At 47.8% G+C, this 20,436-nt stretch overlaps 1 protein-coding gene across 2 annotated transcripts in view; it reads right to left on the bottom strand.

Moving 5' to 3' along the window:
• The window catches only part of SH3PXD2A (SH3 and PX domains 2A), a gene marked incomplete at its 5' end in the record, with an annotated part of 263,482 nt that overhangs the window by 167,483 nt on the left and 75,563 nt on the right, over positions 1–20,436 (bottom strand). For both annotated transcript variants that reach the window (XM_082308802.1, XM_082308803.1), the window contains one exon: positions 17,485–17,560. In XM_082308802.1, coding sequence (XP_082164928.1) covers positions 17,485–17,560 — 76 coding nt within the window. The remainder of the gene's footprint in view (positions 1–17,484; positions 17,561–20,436) is intronic.

The following is a 20,436-nucleotide window of genomic DNA, read 5'->3' as shown; positions in this document are numbered from 1 at the left end:
ATTATGATGTTGCAAATGGATTTGAAAGATTGGGCTTTTTCCTTATAGACAGAGAAGAGAAGAAGGAGGAAATACAAAGTATTTCTTGCAACTCCTACAATGGTTGCTCTATGACATGAGACCTTCTGAATGCAATATTCATATGTATACACTTCAAAGAGCACATTCAACTGAAGGACTGGTGTTGTGGTGACAAGAATTATATTGGTGCCACTTACAAATCAGAGGGGTATTGTCGAGAAATCATGGGGTTTGGATTAAAAACCTGGAGTAGTTTAGGAAAACATCAGATCTTGAGAAGTTTCTACTACTGGGTAGACTAAAATTCTTCTTTTTGAGGCTGAGATCTTACAACACAAACTACTGACCCTTCATGTCCAACTGCTACACACTCTAAATTAATCTTCATCATAATCTTTTCACAGTGTGGCTCTGAATAACCAAATCACAGAAATACAGCACTGGAAGGGAGCTCAGAAGACCAGCAAATCCAGTACCCTGATTCATGGCACAATCAACTCTACCTATGGCACTACCGAAGAAGTCTGTTTAACCTGTAGTTATAGACCTCCAAAGATGGAGACTCCTCAGCTCCTCAGGCAGTCCAAATCCGAAATCACCTCTCCAATGGACTACAACAGGTAAGGATGATGCACATTCAGTATATTTAGGACACGAAGAAAAGTTTAGGTCTCATTCACCACTGTGTTTCTCCCTTTCACCTGCTCTAAGCCCATGGTTTAAGTAAATCTAGCTTAGCACACACTCAAGTAATGGCCAGTTCCAATGGCTTTGCTCTCCAAGGTGAACCTGACCTGATGAGGAAGGGACACAGTGAGTAGAAGACCATCAGGGGGCAAAGGACTATGTGCAATGAGCCTGACCACTTGTTAAAGACCTTACCCAGAGCGTAGGGGAATTAAAAGGACTTTTTCCATTCTCTCACTGATGCTGTGTCAAGCCTTAGCTTACACACACGTCTTGAGCATTTCATAAGTATGCACTTTCCAGCCTTCTTATTTTCCCTTCTCTGAAAGGAGAGCCATCTGAATCCCAAGCAGATCCTTAAATCACTCTGAGTCAATACACAAATCTTGTTTCAAGTACCTTCTTTTTCGTGTTATTTACCCAGAGAAAGTACCAGATGAGTCTTTTTCACAGGTGTTTCTTTTGTAGCTCAGCAGGTGGGTTTTTTAATTTTTCTTTGGATGACACTATTTTCCACATTGTTTATTTTCACTCACATTTTATTAATTTTTGTTCATGTGCCAAGAGGGCAAGACAGGTGCATTTCAGATATTGCATTGGAGTTTAATTAAATAACTATCACTTGAAAAAGAGGGCACTGCAATGACCTTTTTGAAAATAGTCATGAAACAAAGAATCTAACTTATTTCTGATATTTTTGAAGGCATACAGACCGTTTTGGTTTTAATGACAAGCAGATCAATCCCCTGCAGTCAACTCTTCAGACAGCTCAGCTGCCTGGGAGTGATTCAGGAGGGTCACTTCTGAGTCAGCTCAACAAGTCAGGTTGCTTTAGATCATCTTATAACCCCCAGGAAACCTGCATGAGTAACAAACCACAGAATAAACCCAGAGCCCCCGAGGAACCCCACGCATCGCAAATGGTGAAAAAAAAAAAAAATTCTTTCTTGGCCCTTTCTAGGCATTGCAATAGGGAAACGCTGCAGAAAGGGAAGTGCACATTTCTGAATGAAAAAGCCATCAATGAGAGCAGAGTTTGGCCAGAACCAAACTGAGTGACATCGGAGCCGATGTCTCATTGCTGTGAGTGAGAACCCAGCCCGACAATGCCACAAGATTAGAAACATATGCAGCATCAGTGAGCCTACGGGGGACAGCAAACCGTTTCAGGTTATAGATGAGAGAAGAAAAGAGAGGAGCCTGGCGGGGACAGGTGCTGGCATTGAGATGGACCCAAAAGACTTCAGAAAGGGATGCAAACACCCGTGCTGGCTATTCTGCAGCACCACAATGTCCTATGCATGGCTCATGGGGCTGAAGAAGGCAAGAGAAGTTGCGTCCTTGTGCCAGAAACAAGCAACGTGCAAGAAGGACAGAGGCAAGAGACAGAAGCGAATAAGACTGAAGAGGATTATCCCTGCTCCCCCAGGACTCACGGGTAAATACAAATTTTCGTGCAAGTATACTGATGCTCTTGACACTCAGGGTAATAGCTTTCCTTCCATTGTATTAAAATAGCTAACCAATTTGAAACAGAAGTCAAATTTCCAAACACACACACACACAAACACACGCTGGGAACACAGTGACACTTTAGAAAACAGGAGCTGGGGTCAGATGACACTTGGGCTCTTCTGAAAATTTCCTGCTGGAGTCTTTCACGCTGTAAAACTATCCTGAAATAATTCAAACACTCCAGGCGGAAAAGCCAGCTGCTTCCCTAGGTCAGCTGGAGACCTGCTCTTGAGATGCTTTGCTTGCTCACCCAAAATAATCATGTTCTTAGGAAGGAGGCTTTCACGCCTTCCCCAACACCCAGAAAAAGCCCAGTTTGTGATCCCCATGTGCCAATGGGAGGTTCCTACACCCTGTCTGCACCAGCATCTGCTTGCAGAAGGCTGTGTTTTATGAGCCCAAGAGCATTGCTTTGAAGGAGGACAAAAGGGAATGAGAGACTGTAAATCGCCTGGGAAGAGCAGTATTTTGCTCTCCCTTGCCACTCTCAGTCCTACACCCATGCTCTTTCAGTGTGGTACCAACGTCAAGAGAAACTGTGCCTTGGGCAGCCTAATCTAAACCAGGCTCTTGTGGGAACAGCCGGGCACTGCCAGGAGGAGGGGCCGGGCTCCCACCACCTCCCCTCCTTCACGCCATACTGCAAAAGCCACAGATCACCCTGAGCCACCCCGGCCAACTGCCTCAGCCCCTTGATGCCCAAATTCATATTCCCTCCTTGCACCCACCCTCCTGTCCTCTGAGGATGCAGCAGTGAACCAACCTCTCTTAGTTATGCTACTGCACACAGCAGCAGCCAAGGACCAATTTTCCCTTTGCAAAGAAATCACTTCACCATAATGTAGTAAATTTACTCCCTGGTAATTAAAAAGCTTAAGCTCCAACTCACACTTCCAACCATTTGCTCAGAAAGGAGGAAAACTAACAAAAACACTCATAGCCATCACCAGAACCACCCCTGTGAAAGGCCTAATTCCCTATATTGCTTTAATTAAAAGTGGATGAATAGCAGTCCCCCAGCCTAGAAACCTTTAAGAGAAATAAAGTCAATCTATAGGCTTATGAAAATAAAACAGGAGGCGGGAAACAGAAAAATCCTGCCAGGTTTAGGGCTTACCAGAGGATTATAACATCTGGACTCCCTTTTCAAGGGGCAGTGAACTGGGGAGCGGACGGTATGGAGAGGACACAACCACCTTTCAGAGCGAGTGCCAGGCATGGAGCTGGCGATGGGAGAAGAGAAGCAGAAACGTGCAGAGAGAGGCAACACCCTTGCCCAAACGTTGTCTTCACAGCTGCCTGGAGGAACGCACCACAGAACAAAGGATCTGGTTTAATTGCAAAAAAAAAAGGGGCCCAAGGGGAGAAAATCCTAACAGATGATGAGTATAGCTGACCTCCAGTGAAACAGAGAACAACTTGGTGAGGAATAATCTAATCCATAAGAGCAAAGTATTTATCATCACTATTACAGCAAGAGACCACCCTGTTCCAGAGGATATCTGCAAACAGATGTAAGCATGGATGCTTTAAGCACGACAGTAAAGGCACCAGTCGGGCATAGGTAATTACAGAAGGACTTTAGTGCTGCAGTATCTGAGTGCTGCACAATGTTTTATGGATTTATTCTTTTAACGCCATGAGGAGATATGGCAATTCTAGTTTGTCTCTCTTTTTCCCCAGTAAAAGAGGTATAAAGAGTCTGGGGGTAGATTTGGACCCTCTATGTCCCAACTGACTCCCCAGATCTTCTGTTTCCTATTTGTAAAGCACCTCTGGCAGTGGGAAAAAGTAGGGACGAGTCTTGGGCAGAATTAATGACTAAACATGGGCTTAAGTGATGATTCCTAAGATCGTGCCCTATGGTTGGGGGACAGAGAGAAATTGAAACCAAGCCCCCTAAGTGGGCTCCAGCCCCCCACCAGCCCCCTTCACCTGCTCCCACGTGCCCCGGGTAAGCCCACGCGTGGTGGGAGGTGTGGGACATCACCTCTGGGGCTTCAGAGGAGCGCTATCGACACACGCCCAGCATGCATGCACGGAATGAACCAAATTTGATTGTTTTTCCACTTGGGCCACAGAAAATGAAAACCTTGTGAAAGTCGCTTTGTCTTAGAATTTACTTTGCTTAGCTTTATTACCTCTTAGCCTTCTTATCAGTTTGATTTCATTCTTAAGTCATTTTAAACCCTAGTGTCATATAATCTGGCAGCTACAGTGATGGGCTTTATACAGAAAAACACAGGGAAAGGGTTTTCAAAAGCACTCAGCCTCGCTGTGACTGCTCCTGCTGAAGTCAACAGTAAATCCAATGATACCACCAGGAGCAGAGGTCAAGGCTGAGTAGGCTTGACGGTACAGAAACTTAAGGGTGGGATTTTCAATCTCTTCAAAACCGATTACTAATAACAAAGTATATTAAAAATAAAGAGCTAAGTTGTGACCCTGAAAATATTTACATATGTGCCTAGCTTGCAGCTTGTAAGTAATTATGGGGGGCCTGATTTCTCTCACTTTCTCTAATGTAAGCCAGGAATAATGGTCCAGATGTATGTTGAAAACCTTGGCTCACAGAAAGGGTCAACTACAGTGATTTTGGCGGGAGTACTCGTGCTCTGCAGAGCAGAGGCATGCATGCAGCAAGACTCCTTAGGAACACCAGGATCTTCCTAAACCCACAGCCACTCTGACATGTAAATACACCAAATGTGAGACGGGACTTTCCTGGCTGTGATGGTGCTGGACATCTGCAGAAACAGCATTAAAATCCACTCACTTCTAATCGACCACAGTAAAACTTGGATCAGAAAATGAGGGCTAGTTAAGAAAACGGGGGGGGGAGGAGTGTTTTATTATTTGTGCAAATCTGACACTGTGACATGAATTAACCTAACTTCAAAGGATGAAACATCATCATTACAAAGCATTGCATCGAGTATAACCATTTCCAGGCTATTATGCAAACCCAACTGAAATAATATTATGGGTACAGGATTAGTCTAGTTCCCTATTAATCCCAAGAGGAAGAGGGATGTGACTTATTCTCTCATCCTGACAAATCATCTCAAGACGCTGCTGAATCAGACATGCTTGCAGCATAAGAGGAAATAAGTAAAAATGCTCAGCTTTTATTATTAAGTTTGAGGATTCATTAACGAGAATGCAAAACTAAACCTCATTTAAATCCCCTCATTGTTCACGATATAAATCCTTAGATTGTGTAGTTACTCTGGAATGGGGAAAGAAAAGAGCTAGAGATGGTCACCTCCCCGGCTATTCGTTTCCAGGCAGTTTCACTCCCAGGTTCCTGCACAATACAGCAGTCTTCACTGCAAAGGTTTCAGGGGAAATGCTTTACTTGCATAAAGGCTGCAACTGTTCCCACTGCACTGAAGCCATAAAACTATTGCAATTGAACCAAAACTTGATAACAGCTTAATGGCATAAAGCAGTATTTGGACTAAATTGAACCTGACCATATCACTCTAAAGTTCTTTTCCAAGTTAAAAGGCTTTTATTTATAGTCTTTACTTACACCCAAGAGACTTTGACATATTTTAACTAACCTGCCTTCCTTGTCTTCTTAACCTTGGTCCCTTTCCAAGAAAAAAGATGTCATCTGACCACGGATGGAGTTTGATTTCCAGCAGCAGAATTAACCCACAACACAAATCCCTTGTGTTTATTCACTGAGTGATGGTGCATGTCCTGAGGAGTGAGCTTAGGCAGTATTTCCTTGATGAAAGGGGAGGAGGGGAACAGGCTGGAGGTACCTCTGTTACCACATCAACCACTTGCATGAAACAAATCTCTGAATCCCACCTATTCCACCTCTTCTGGTTTCATAGACACGACCCACCAGTGGGTCGGTGTCACTATTACCGGGACTCACTGAATCTCCTTACATACAGGTCACCCCACGTTGACACAACCGTCGCAGACTGCCGTACTGCAGAAACATGGCTTAGACAGTGCAATCCTGGCTACAAACACAGACTGATTGAACCTCAGGCAGAGCACACCGCAGCCTTCCCTCCACCCGCTGAGTACACACGGGAGGGACTTCGGAGCTGCCCTGGCGGTCAGATACTGTGTCAAATGTACACAGCATCTGCATGGCACAGCACCAGCCACCCCGGCCGAGGAGGGCTAAGGAAAGGACAACTGAGCAGCATTTATAGGCCAGAGAGCATCAATTCACCCTCTCTTTGACAGGGCTGGAAAAAATAACATTTTTGTCTATTGTGAAGGAAAGAAATTGAAAACAAGGATTGTATCAGGTTGAACAATGCCATGATCGAAGGAAAATCTTTTCCCCGTCTCTGAGGGTCTTTTTTTGACCTGCGCCTGAGGGTTTTTTTCAATCAGGTCTAGCAAGTGCCTCCTCTGCACATAACATGGCTTATGTCCGCTCCAGACCCGGCTGGCAGTGGGCATGCGACGTGGTGGCATCACACGAGATGCCGCAGTCCCCAGATCCTGGACACCTCATCTGCCTGCAGCAGCACTACCCTGAAAGCTTTGTGCCTTCATTTCCCCAACCCCCTTCCCAAGGCTGCTCTCTGGGAAGGAGCAGGGATATACCTCACTAGCAGGGGTACCTCACTAGCTTGGCTTTGTTAGAGCAAGACCAAGGAGCGGGAAGAGAGGCCCAGGCAGGTCGTTCAAGTGAGCTCTTGGCGGCCCAGCAGCACATCCCTGGCTGTGGGATGTAGCAGGGAGCAGGGGGGTCAAGCAGGGCAGTATCACACTCCAGCAGAACAGCTTTTGCTTGGCAGAGAGCGTGCTCCTTCCAGCTGCGGGCAGCCTACTGGTGGCTCTCCCGTCCGCTGTCACCACGTACCAGAGCCAGCAGCAAGCAACCCCTTCTTCTCCCAGCCCTTGGGAGAACGGGGTGGCTGGGACATTGTGCAAAAGTAAATATTTACGTAGCTGGGGCCTTCCTTCCCTTGCCCTGTATTTTCCCCCCCTTCTTAAAAAGTCACAGATCAGCTGTTTTCATAATTGTGCAGGAAATGAGTTCCCTGCTGGCTGGCAGCTTAACACCCGCATGTGCGGGGTCTACTGTGGCTGCATTGATCATCTCTGCTGCCGACTCCTGCATCCACCTGGGATCTTCAGAGGATGGATTTGGCCAGAGGGGAGATGGGATAGTCAGGGACATGGGCACAGAGCTGCATGACTATGGCAGTCCTTCTTGGAGCTGCAGCTTAGAGGAACCCTTATCCCCTGGTCCACGGGTCAGATCAGGATCCCGGGAGACCCGACACTCTGTTTATGCCGCTTCAGAGCAAACATCCAAACCAGACTAACACAGTTTCCTGCCTGCGCGCAGCGGCGAGCGCACTCAGGAAATTCAGGCATATTTCAAGCTTGCGACTTTTTCTTTGTTCTTCAGACAAAGCCTCGTTCACTGGAGATGTTGCTAAAAGGATTATTATCTATAGGAGACTTCTCTTCCCAAGAGGAAATCTGCTAAACACACAATTCTGCATTTGCTCTGTTTTGTAGGAGCCGGGATTAAGATAGGCATATTTTCCTTTCTGCTCTCTGCATCTAATGATTTAAATAGACCAGCGGTGACGACACTGCCTAGTGGGAATAGGCACAAATGCCTTTACCCTGTACTCCAGTCTGATGGTTTTACTGCTTGCCTGAGAGAGTACCAAGCTATCCTGTGTTTGGTGGGAAGAGCTGGAAGAAGAGTTGGAAGAATTTGATGGGAATCACATCTAATGATGCCCTCAGTGAAAAAGTGAAGTCTGCTCACCAGCCCAAACACCTCCAACAAAAGCCCAACAAGGGCCAAAACAGATTGCAAATGTTTTGCTTATTCCAAGTCAGCCCTGTTCTGTTCAGAGCCCTGAATATGAGAAGTAACCTGCAAGTCTAAACTTGCTGACGCTTAGGATGTAAAAGCAGAAGGAATGTAATTTTCTGCTCTTTATTTAGAGGTGGCAAAACCCTGATAGAAAATGACATGGTGAAAGTGCTTAACTTCAGACCCAAGGAAATTTGACAGCAAACGTTAATTACCTCCATCCTGAGTACAAGCCTGGGGCCTGTATTAGCACCTCTCTGAATGGGAGAAGCTCAAGGATTGAATTTCCCACTTCTAGGACTTACTTTCTTTTCCTCATCTACCTACCCTTGGTTTCCTCTTTCTAATTCCCACGTTATTTCCCTCTCTCCACCTCAGCCTTCCCATTAAACAGGACTACAACTCTAAAAAAAAAAAATCACAGAGGGGCAGACACTGCCATGGGTTATTTCATTATAATGGAAATAATTCAGTTTGGCAAATCCCTGCCCTCAGTATCCCCTCACTCTGCTCCTGAGTATAAAGATCCCCTTATGAGTAAGGGTAAATGTGTTCATGAGAGCCTGAAAATAGCTGCATTGTGGAGCGGGGAGGTCTGAAAACACACCACACTTAAGAACATCAGCACCGAAAAAGCTTAATAGACAGAGAAAATAAAGTAGGAGAAATCACTTGCGATCAAGCAGCAAATTCCCAGGTTCATTGTTTCCAATCCACAGGAAAAAAATAATCACAACCTATTTTAAGCATGTGAGTATATAAATAAATCAGCTGGCCCAGCCAAAAGGCAAAGTGGGCTGCAAACAGATTCAAACAGAGGTCTAGACTATTACTTAGCTGTGAATCTCAGCTGGGGTCTGCTCTCCTCTATTGCCCAGGCAGCTTAAATCTTGATACAACAGAGACAACATCAGGCAGAGAAGTAACATCCAGAAGGAATATCTAGAGCCTGTGGGGCTGCAAAGCCATCCAAGTCCCTGGCAAGCTTGACTCCCGTGTTAAAAAGCACTTTCATTATATGGGCCATTTGTTGATGGATTGTGGGAAAAAGTCAGATTTCAACCCAGAGATGAAGACAAGCAAACCCTTATATAAAGCCACCCTCTCCCCAGCCTGTGGGTTGAATGCAAAATGCTCTCAGACTTGCTACATACCACCCACTTCAGATTACAGACTTGCAGAGTTATTTTTAAAAAGTAATTATAGTAGTAGAGGGCACACTCATCTGGAACGGCTGCCTGAGGAAACGACGAGCCCAATGCAGCTCAAACTGCTTTTCAAGTCTATAATCGTGTTTATTTATTGCCTTTAAAAACAAGAATCAAAATCCAACTAATTTCTGAGTAGAAACGTCTGTATATTTCCCCAAGGAGTCCAAGCAGCTATACTGCACTGAAAACCTGCCCTGGCCTTTTCAGTCTAGAATCCCATGCTGAAAAAAAAATAAATAATCCCCATTAGCTCTGGCTTCAAGCAAACCCAAATGAAACCCCCTTTCCATTCTTTGTTTTCCCTTGAAACTGTGGCTTGATAATTACACAACTCTCATCAGGAGACTCAAATGGTCTAATGAGAGGCACATCATGTTCTGCATACGCTGATTTCTGCCCAGAGGTGGTTTCTGGTTGAGCAAAATATCAGCTCTTAACCTGTGCAAGAGGAGCAGGTACCAGCCCCAGAAAAATATTCTGTAGGTTTTTCCTATTCCAGCCCCTTGCTTCAGCTGCCGGCCGGTGGATTTTGGATCTGTACGCTGAGAAAGGACTCAGAAGAGACTGAAAGAGAGGGGAGAGGGCCAGGTACTTGGGCAGATGCCAGCATAGGGTTTTTTTCCCCCTTTTTCTTCCTTTTGTAATGAAATCAGGCCTTTGATTCATGCCCTATTAACGCCCGAAGACCTCCAGAAGGCCTGACGATGCCTGTGAAACAGGCTCAGCATGCAAAGCCAAAAGCCCCCCTGCACTCCATTACGGGGCTCATTACAGCCCCTTCCTCGGCGGGCAGCTCTGAAAGCCGGCAGTCTCCGGCGGCTGCCTTTTCCTCAGCTTCTTCAATAGGAAGCAGCCTAAGGGCATCCTATGACCTCACACTTGACGACTTTGTCTTTCAACCAGAAAAGACATAAACCCTAAAAATATCTCCACGGATCCTGAAGAAAATAATACGCCTGCCTGCCCCCCTCAAAATCATCAATCCTCCCGCCGCCCAGCCGAGGAACAGCCGCTTCCTCCCGGCAGCCCCTGCTTTCCCTTCAAGCCTGGAGCCGACAGGAAATCCATTCTCCTCTTGTGAGAGGCAGGAGATGAATTTTCCGCAATAGCTCTCCTAGCAAGGCAGAAAATAGAAAGAAACAATAGAAACCACTTTCTCAAACAATAGGAGCTGCTGAAGAGCAGCTCACCAGAAGCTCGGCATCACCCAAGTCCTAAATGAGCTGGAGTGGAAACAAGCCAAGGACCTGTTAGCCGTCTTGTGAACACACTACTCTGGCTCAAATATAAGTTCATTTTAAACCTGGAGGCACTCTCCCCTTTCAAAGAACAGGCAGGAAAACTGAAAAAATGTATGTTAAAAGGAAATTATATTGCACTACAGAGTAGCCCCCTAAAGGCTGTCCCATGGCTGCTCAAGCCCCCAGCATCCCATACCCGCACCGCTGTGGGTCACCTCCCCACCCCCTGGCAGGTCCTCTGAGGTGGGGACAGGGGACCGCAATGCTGATTTACTGCAGGTGGGTGGAAGGGGATGGGGGGCAGAGCCCCTCTTTCTCCATCTGAGAAAGCTTGCTGCCTCATATTCAGGAAAGCACAGCAGAATATCTTGGTTATTTGTGTTACACAGATAAGGCTCAGCAAACCAGACATCTAACACTCTTCTCTGTGTGTGTGTGTGCGCGCCTGTCACGCCTGCAAGACTACCCCTACATACTAAAGGAATGCCGTTTAGGATAATTTAATTCATATTTTAATCTAAAAAGTAAGATAAGACTGGGTTTAAGATAAAGAGAATTTTATCGGATCTCTCCTTTTGTTTTTTTTAACCTTTAAGCTACTTTTTGATTGGCTCTGAACTGCTGCAACACTGTTCATACCTGTGTAAGTCAGGAATTCAAAATGACTCCAAAGAAAAGTCAAAATCACTTACTAACACCTTGTTGCCCTGGCTCAGAGTGCTGCAGGAGAGGAGAATCAAAAATGGAAAACAAGTCTGAAATTAAATATATTTTTGCACATAAGATCAGCTAAGAATTAGGACAGGGAATGCATTTCCTTTTAAATGCCCAGCTAGCAAGCACCTCTCCAAAGGAGAAAACAGCCTACAATAAGAATATCTCCGAGATTTCTAAGGGTCCTCCTTGGCCAGCGTGCTCCTTACAGTCACCATGCCCCCCTGCCTCCCAAGGTGGGCAGAATAAACGTTGAAAACGCCTCACGTGCACTGGCCACCGCTGAAATGCAGCACCTTTGACAAAATTACACAGGGCCACATCCTAATTTTGCTGATCCTGGTCTCGATTTACACAGGTGGAACATGAACCAGTGGATCCGAAGGTCACTGCAGTGCTGGTTGTTAGGATGAGCCCGTCATCTCTGCTTCAGCGCAAGAATAACCGCCCAAGATCTCTGAACAAAACGCTGTTTCTCCTCCAGCCCGGAGCAAAACAAAAGGAGCAAAGCTGGAATATACACAACTGAAAGGCAAAAAGGTTGCTCTCATCACCATGGATGAAATCCTGCTGTCGCAAATCTGCTCGAGCCTTTCTCCTCAGCTTCCTCTTCCCCAAAGACAGCACTGGAAAAGGGAGGGGGAAAAAAAAACCCAACACACCAAACCGAAACCGAAAAGCAGACATATCCACCTGGGATGCAGTTCATTGGCAGATCTCCTTCCCCACTGCAGAAATGGAGGCGAGGAAGGTCCCAGCCGATGTTGGCAAGAGGTTATTCCCCGTCCTCCTGCATTGTGCAAAATGGGGAGGCTCCCGCCCGCCGCCAGTGCTCCCCGCCTGCCGGCACCCCTCGCCAGCCCCAGGTATCTGGGCGGTGCTGGGATGGCCTCCCGCGCCCTCTGCAACTGCACCTCTCCCTTCCCACAGCCCTCCTGACTCACACATGGGGCCAGGCTCCAGCCCCCGGCTCCCACTTTGCTCGGGGAACGGCCCACAGCAAACCTCGAGGAGGAGAGGCTGGGGCTCCTCTGGGGAACTGGGAGGCTCACCCAGAGATTAAGCAGTCAGGCAAAGCCCTCCCAGCGCGGAGCAGCTCACCCCGCTCCCCACTCTTTGTTGCTGGCACGAGTCACACACCGCAGCTTGGGAGCAAAAAACGGGGCCAAACCTGCACTACCTGCAGGGATCTTCCTGCCATCCTGTATTTGCTGCCTGTCCTGAAAATGCCTCAGCAGGCACGCTGCGTGTTCCTGCTGCCTCGGGGCTGAGGAAGGAGAAAGCCCCAGAGACTCCTTTGAGATGGTGCTGGGGCATTTCTCTTCCCGGGGGGAAAGCAGGTCATCAGGGCATGGCAGGGCCAGACAACGGCTGGTGACATCTCATCTACCATGCCAGCATCCCTCCTGGTGCCCCAAGACACAGCCACCAAGCTCCGCTGGCAGCATGTGCCCCAAGAAGGATGGTTTCCTCTTTTCCTGTTGTAATTAAGGGAGGAGGAAAATCCGAGTGAGAAAGAAAGGAAGAGAGAAGGTGCCTCTCTGGCAGAGGCTCCCAAGTGCTGGAGGCAGGGACTAGAGCCAGGCCAGGGTGTTGCTTCTGCAGCTGCCTGGCTGAGCTGCTAGGGCAGCCTGCACCGACCCCCCTGGTCCCCTGGGATAGGACTCAGCTTCCCAAGGGTAAGGAAAATCAGGCAAAGCAAGCAGTCTCCTGGAGCGGGATGTCTCCCTCTCCAGGCAGCAGGGAAGCTGCAGAGCAGGCACCCCTTGAGGATCTTATTTCAGCACAGTTTATGCAAGAATCTCCAATTTTTTCAGCGGGGCTCAAAACTAGTTTGAAGTCCAGGCAGGGACCAAGCTGGAATCTGGGCAGAAAGCGCAAGGGGCTGCCATCATCAATGCCCAGACCTCCATGCCATGGAAAGCCCAAGCCTCTCTCCATGGCAGGGATCTGCAGCCCAGTAGCCAGCACAACGGGATGATTTCATGCTGTGCAGTGCATTTTCCCTAAGGCCATGCCTTGGAAGACACAGTGGAGCAAGAGGAGCTGACATACCTCCAACTTCAGCTTTGTCTCCAGATGGCTCTTCAACTTAGTGCCAAGAGAAACGAAAAACAATGCAAGCCCTGGAGTCTTGGGTCAACCACCACAAAACTGTTAATCCCAGGGTGGCATCGCCCCATCTCTGTCATTTGTACTTGCCACAGTGTTCTCTAGAAGCACAACAGACCAGTCTTCTCCTTCCAGCTGAAGTTCCTTCATTAATTACCTCAAGATCTCTGAAATAAAGGAGCCCAAATCCATAACCTCTTCTCTCTGCTCATGCAGATATAAAAGTAACAAAGCTTTGAGTCCACACACCAAAGATCGCTCTTCAGATACGTATGGGAGAGGTGACGGAGAAATCGGTGCACTGCAAATGGGCTCAACCAACAGTCCCACTGGTACAGCCAAACAGCTCTTTTCATCTCTGTCTTCTGACAGTATCAAATAGTCTTTGGTCTAGAAACGGTTTTTGCAGCAAATTTTATTCTAACTCTTCTACAATCTCCCTCCAACCTCCCAAACAAAAATTTCATACCACCAACTAAAAAAATGCTCTCTGGACACCCCACAAACAGGTTTTCTTATGTGGTTTTCTTCTGCCTCACCTCCCCTGATGCAGATTTTTCCAACAGTAACAAGAGAAATCAAAGAGAAGAAAGGAAAAACTCATGGGAAAAAGATAAAATGGGGAAAGGGGAGGAAAAATGTAAGTTTTTCCCTCTTGGTATGTTAAAAAAAAAAACAAACTTCACAGAAAAATTGAAGGCAGGGGCGTGACTCTGAAAAAGTAAAACAAAACTACAAAATAATCCACAGGACATCTTCTATAGGACTACCTGACACTGCCGATTATTTCCTTGCACCTCTTCATGGCACTGAAAGCTGTAGAGGCCTTACTTGGGTAAGAGGGAAGAGGGGGGAAAAATATTTGAAGAAAGAACTTGATAAAAACAAGATAAAGGTGTCTAGAGGAAAGAAAGACTGCACTTCCCTGCTGTTGAACCCAGTATGGTCTTTCCTTGAAGGGCAAGGCTCTGAACTCTTACACTTTCCTGTTTTTTAAGGCAAAAGGCTTCCAGCACAGTCCAATACTAAAGCTTGATTGCCCCAACAGGGAAGCACCTTGCCCAGTAATTTGCAACCATATAACCAGTCCAAACCAGCAGTGGTGAGTGCAAAGGGGGCTATCACCTGCGCAGAAAGCAAGAATCACAGCCAACACATAGGATGTCAGCAAAGCAGTAGCCATCTGCACTCAGGTGGGGATGAAACTTGCAGCAAGACACTTTTGCAATCTGTGCAAACAGAGGGAGAGAGAGATATGTACAGCTGGGAGCTGAACCTTTTGCTTTCCACATAAGTAAGGACCATGCACCACCATCCCTGCTTGTGTGGGGTAAGCTGAGACACAGCATGACTGTGCCCAAGCTACAGGACCTGGAGGACTGTCCAGCCTCTTGCTCCAGATGCATAGCCAAGTGGTGCTCCTGACCGTACCAGGGTGACAGCTGAGCACACGCTAGCCCTTTCCCTGTGGGAAGGAGACGTGGGAGCTTGCTTTCACCCAACAAGACCCTCTGCATGCCCTGTGTCTCATCCAGATGATCATGGATAGACCAGGAGGGTGTCCCAAAGGCCATTCATCTGTCAGTTTAGACATCTTCCCTTCTCCATGTCCACGCCAGCAACAGACCCACTGTCCTGGATCCCCCAACCCTTGCTGCAGCTGCTAAACAGTCAGAGCGTAGGAAGTGAGAGACTGCACTCCTCCTTTGGGACCCAGAACAGGCCACCACCAGGGCTGAGTGGCCCTGTTGCCCAACCTGCTGTGGCCATCCCTCAGTTCTTTCTTTCCAGCCGTCCGCTGCAGCAGGAGATCCAGGTACCACCACCACCCACTTCTGCCTATGGAGCAGTGGCTGCACAGGTTGCTGCTGCAGCTCCACGCTACAGGTGACCTGCCAGGCAGTCCTGGATGCACCCCCTGCCATGGCAAAGTGACATGCAAAGGTGGCTCCTCAGTTCCCAGGCTCAGATCATGCCTTTATTTCAGGAGAGTACCACAGCATCACTGACAAGCGGGAGTCACAGGCTGGCATGCATTGACTTTTTAAACCAGACCTGATGGGGGGAAGTCGCCCAAGCCTGCAAGCGGCACGGGCAAACCCCAGGCACTCAGAACCCAGCACGCAGAGTCACTCCAGCTTGGCTGAATCAGGCCCATAATAAGCAAGCAAGATCATGACATATTCATAAAAGTAGGATTTAAGTACAAACATCTGCCCCACTGTTTTTAAATTAAGGCAGTTAATGTTTTTTAATTAAGACAGTTTAATTAAGACTAGGTATTCATTTCAGTAATCCACAGCTCCGGCTGCAGAAATGCCATGCGTATTCTAATTACGGCAGCTAGTTTATTTAACAGTTTGACATTGTTTGACATTTAGCTGAGTCACCTTGTTCCCGGGTAAAGCAACAAGGGCTTTTCAGCAGTTCAACAAAAAGACAGAGATTCGGTATCAAAAGTAGAACGCATATCACAGAAATTTTAAATTAAATACAGCTGAAGTCTATTCTATTCTGGCCGCTTCTCTCTTTGGGACACTAAGTCTACCCAAATGTTTTCCAGATATAACTCTTCCCCTCAAGGACACGCAGCAGTACCATCTTCTTCATGTTCTTGGAGGGTGGGAAGGGTAGGAAGTGTTGTAAGGGGCATATGGGATGCATCTCATCCTCCGCAAATATCACCCACCCATATGTCAGGACATCCATCACTGAGAACTACACACAGGCTGAGCATCAGTCACCTGCATTCAGCCAACATTTTTCTAGGACAAAGTAAAAGAAATGGGTTGGTGATGGTCAATACAGGAGGAACAACTGTTACCTGCAGACAGAGATTTTCCTACAGCACCTCACCTAAAGCCATTTGCACTCCTGTACGGTGCTATTCAAGGATCTCAGAATGCTTTCCAGCAAGAAAGGCAGGCCAGCAGTATCCATCCTCATTGTACAGAGGTTTCACAAAGTGACTGGTCTGTGTGTTTGTTGGTGGCACAACTGGAAACAGAGCCCACGCTTAGACTCCTCTCCTCATTCCAGGTTGGCAATGGAAGGCAACACCACCTCCCCCTGGCTGCAGAGGGGCTGGATGCAGCACAGAGCACTGCAGAGATCAAACCCCGATCCCGGGGCTGCCTTCCAGAAGGCCTATGGGGGCTGCCAGGCTGCCGTGCCACCCTACTGCGGCTCCGATGCTTGCGTCACGTATTTGTGCTGCTGGTTTCCAAGTCCCTGCTTCCCCGCTTGCGCTGGAGCTGTGCTCACCACACATCTGGAGCAGCTGCTCTGCCTGCAAACAGCACTGGGGACCGCAGCACGCTCCTGGAGAGGACTAAGTCCTCCCATCCCAGCTTGTCTTTACAGACTTTTGGGGAAGAGTTGGGATCTCCTTTTTATAGTTAAAGACAGAATGGACCTTTTAACAGGCTGACAATACTCCATTTATCCTGATAGGCAGTGCAGCGAGCCAAATTTTAAACCAACAGCCAGAATCATGCAGTCAGACAATAGAGAGCTGGTCCGAGCGTGCATTTCCAAGAGCACACTGTGGTCTGGCTCATTTCCTCCGTGCCATCCCTGCAGTCGCTGCTGGAAGAAGCTGTGTGGACATGTGTGCCGTTACCCTGAGGAGAGGATATCCATCATGTCCAGCCCCTCTCTGAAAGCTGTCAGAGGGCCAGTGGCTCAGGCCAAAGAGGTATTTACTTATCTTTTTGGACAATGTTGCAGAAATCCCTGTTTGCATTTAACCTTCATTCAGTTTCCTTTATATCCCAGTGGCAACTCTAATTATTCATTCTGTATTGTACAGTAACAGTGTCTGCAGAGCCACAGCATCCAGAAATGAAGACGACGGTGTCTCTGGTCTCCAGTGGCCTCCCAACTGGCAGCCCAGGCTCAGGCTGTCTGGTTGCACCCCACAGGCAGAGCCCCCCAGTAAGCTATCGAATCCCTTCGTGCGGCAGGGCACAAGCCAACTTGAACCTAAACAGCTGATACAAGATCTCCTGGGAGCCCTAAACACCATGCCAGTTATTTTAGGAGGAGGTGGAGGTCTGGTATCACGGGGCAGCATGTACGAGCTCCCAGGGAAAAGGCATTTGTAAGACTAGTCCCCAACTGCTCTCAGTTATCTTATTCAGGGCTTTTGCCATAGCATTACCTGGTAGAAAAGGGATGATTCTTTGCTTGGGGTCTTTCTGGCCTCCTTCAATAGGGAACTTGTCCAGAAGCTGCATCTGCAAAGGAAACAGAACAAACATCTTAGGGGGAAAATATGGACTGGCTGCGTAGGGACCAGGGGATCTCTTGGTCTGTGTGTGGTTTAAAAGGGATTTGCAAAGCAACAGCAGGAATCCCTCTGCCTCATTGCAGGGGAGTCTGTACATAAAAAGGTACAATACAGTTCACTCCAAGAAAGGGAAGGCAAGTTTCTGGCAGCGCAGAGACGCTGGGACAGGGCCCAGGCAGAAATCTGAGACCAGTCTTGCCGCTGTTCTAAAATTAGGGTCTCATCCTTCGTTACAAAGCACATGCCTTGTCTCTAATCCACAGCCTGCCCATGTTGGTGGAGACACAGTTTTTACCTGTCCCTGTGACAGACCACCCACCCGGCTAAAAATGCTGTACAAGCAACTGGATTAAAGGTTATTTAATAAAACACCCACTTTGCCTTCTTGCTGGCAAGGCACTGCCCACTGCCCTGGTCCAGTAAGAGCACTCCTGCTTTCCCAAGGAGAGATGGGTTTGGGAGAATATCTTCCACTGCAGTCCCTACATGAAGCACAGCACCAGAGAAAGGGGAGCAGGGAGGGACCCCTGGGAGAGCAGAGCATCCCAGAGGACACCACCACGAATGGCCAGAAGGCACAGCTCACGGTGGATGTGCCCTCAGCCTGTGACAAGCACCCCTGAGCACGTGGTTACGGACCACCCGAGCCAGAGTTTCACTCACATCAGCTAAGATCTTCCCCCATCAGCTTCTAAACTCTGCCCACCGCAACCACCTGTTTCTAACACACCCCTAAGGACCCACCAGGCTCAGGATCCTGTTGTACTGCAGAGCCACAACCAGCCTTCGACCTGAGGGGCTTAAAGGGGTATTGATGGCTATGGCCAGCTTGCACAGTGGAGCAGACTGCTGACCACCAGTGACTTACTATGGAAGCAAGCCTAGGAAAGCATTACGCTGACCTGATGTTCCTAAATGAACCTACAATCTCTCTTTGGGTGATGAGTCTGGACGGACCAGTGCCACTGAGGCTGAACACCAGCTGAAAGGCCACGCACAACCTAAGCCAGAAAGGAAAGAGGCACCTGCCCCAGTGACACCTTCATGGACCTGCCCAAGAGAGACCATACCCAGCCCTGAAAACTGCCAGAGCCTCTCACCCCTCCCATTCACCCTCTGCACCCTTTTGCTGTCATTCAGCCTGTGGTGCTATCAAGATAAATACCCTAATCTTCATATTCTATTTCATTTTCTCCCACGTTTCAGATGTACAATGCAATGCTCTATGTCCCTGTTGATCCTACACAGAAGCCGCAGCTCCCTTGGGCCGGGGGAACACCAAAGCTCCTGCTAGCCCCATGACTCGTTTCCAGCAGACCAGGAGAGATGTCTTTCAACCCACAGTCCACAGGCCCTGTGGCCTCTGAGGAAGGTGAGGAAGGAAAGCAAGAAGTCCTGTTACTTGACCTTGCAGGACCCCTGTCTCCTCACCTGAACTGGATCTACAGCTCAATACAAATGCCTAAAGTGGCAGCAAAAGCTGCGGGGGGGGGGGGGGGGGGGGGCGCGCTTGTCAATCAGCATTTAATCTCATCAATGCTATGTGTCCCACAGTGAGGGTGTGTGAGCTAACAGCAGTTTTGCTACCTCAACAGATTTCCTTTAAAAAATATTTTTTTGCTAACATGGGGAAAAAAACAGGCAGAACTATTTTTTTTTTACTGTTTTTGTTTTAAGCACACAGAATCCTTCTCCTCTTCCCACCACACACAACATCTCCAGCATTCTCACCATATGGTTCGGCAAACCAAAGATCAAGAGGAAACTCAGGAGTAGAACGAACATCTGTGCAGGAGAAAAAGTTAAAAGATCCCACATGTTTCCCCATCAGGGAGTCAGCCTGGTAAATAAATAGACCATCGTTTTGTGGATTGTTAGCTAACTCACTTTTCTGCCTACAGAGACACGATTTTTATTGAAAACGGGAAACTTTGTTTTCTTGTAGGTAGAGCTCTGGGTGTCTGAGGTGAGCCACGGGCAGGAGATTTGTTCAAAGAAAAAAAAAAAAAAAAAGAGGGGGAGGGAATCCCCACCAATTGACTTGAAGTTTCACTGTTTCTACACTTTTAGCCAGGAAAGCAATTCTCACTTTACTACACAGTGCCTGATTCAAGCTGGAACAGATACAGTCAAATTCCCATGGTTATTCTTGGAGTTAGATTAGCTTGGCTAATACAAGCCTTTTTAACCACATCAAGAGAGTCACAACGTGTATAACTTAGCGCTATTTATCTAAAGGGTGGATATCAGCAAAATAGATACAATAAACTGCAGCTGGAAGAGTTTGGCTCAACTTTCCTAGGCTACACTTTCCACCCCAGCTCTTGCCTCCGCTGGGAGGGGTCTGGTTGGCAGGGAGCTGGGGGAGGCAGAGGCGCTCAGGAGGCCACCGATGCAAGTCACGGGGACACAGCCTGTCCCAGTGCAAAGCCCCCGGGAAGCATGGAAGATTTCTCATCTTCTTTGATATATGAGACAATATCCCAATGGGCAACATGCACAGGTTTGTGCTAAACTGAAGACAAGGAGTGAAGTCGCTGCTCCTCTAAAAAACAATACAAGGTTGGGCACCCATGGAGGAGTGTGACAGTCCCTCTCCAAGCCCCTGACCCCAGATGACACTTGCTGCTGGTTTGTGGATTGGCCCCTGGACCAACAAGTTGGGTCTGGCATTTGTTCTGCCCCAGCAAGAGAGGCAGGCTGGTGTTGGGCAGCTGTGCAGGAGGTTCAGGAGGAAACTACTGGCTGAATCTCAGGCATGACATAGGAAACCTAACAGACCTAGAAAGGATGTGAGCAAGGACATAACTGGAGTCCAGCAAC

Source organism: Platalea leucorodia (genome assembly GCF_965183815.1).
Source record: "Platalea leucorodia genome assembly, chromosome: 4".
Classification (NCBI taxonomy): Eukaryota; Metazoa; Chordata; class Aves; order Pelecaniformes; family Threskiornithidae; genus Platalea; species Platalea leucorodia.
Note: the sequence above shows the minus strand (reverse complement) of the source record. Positions and strands in the feature narration are given on the sequence as shown.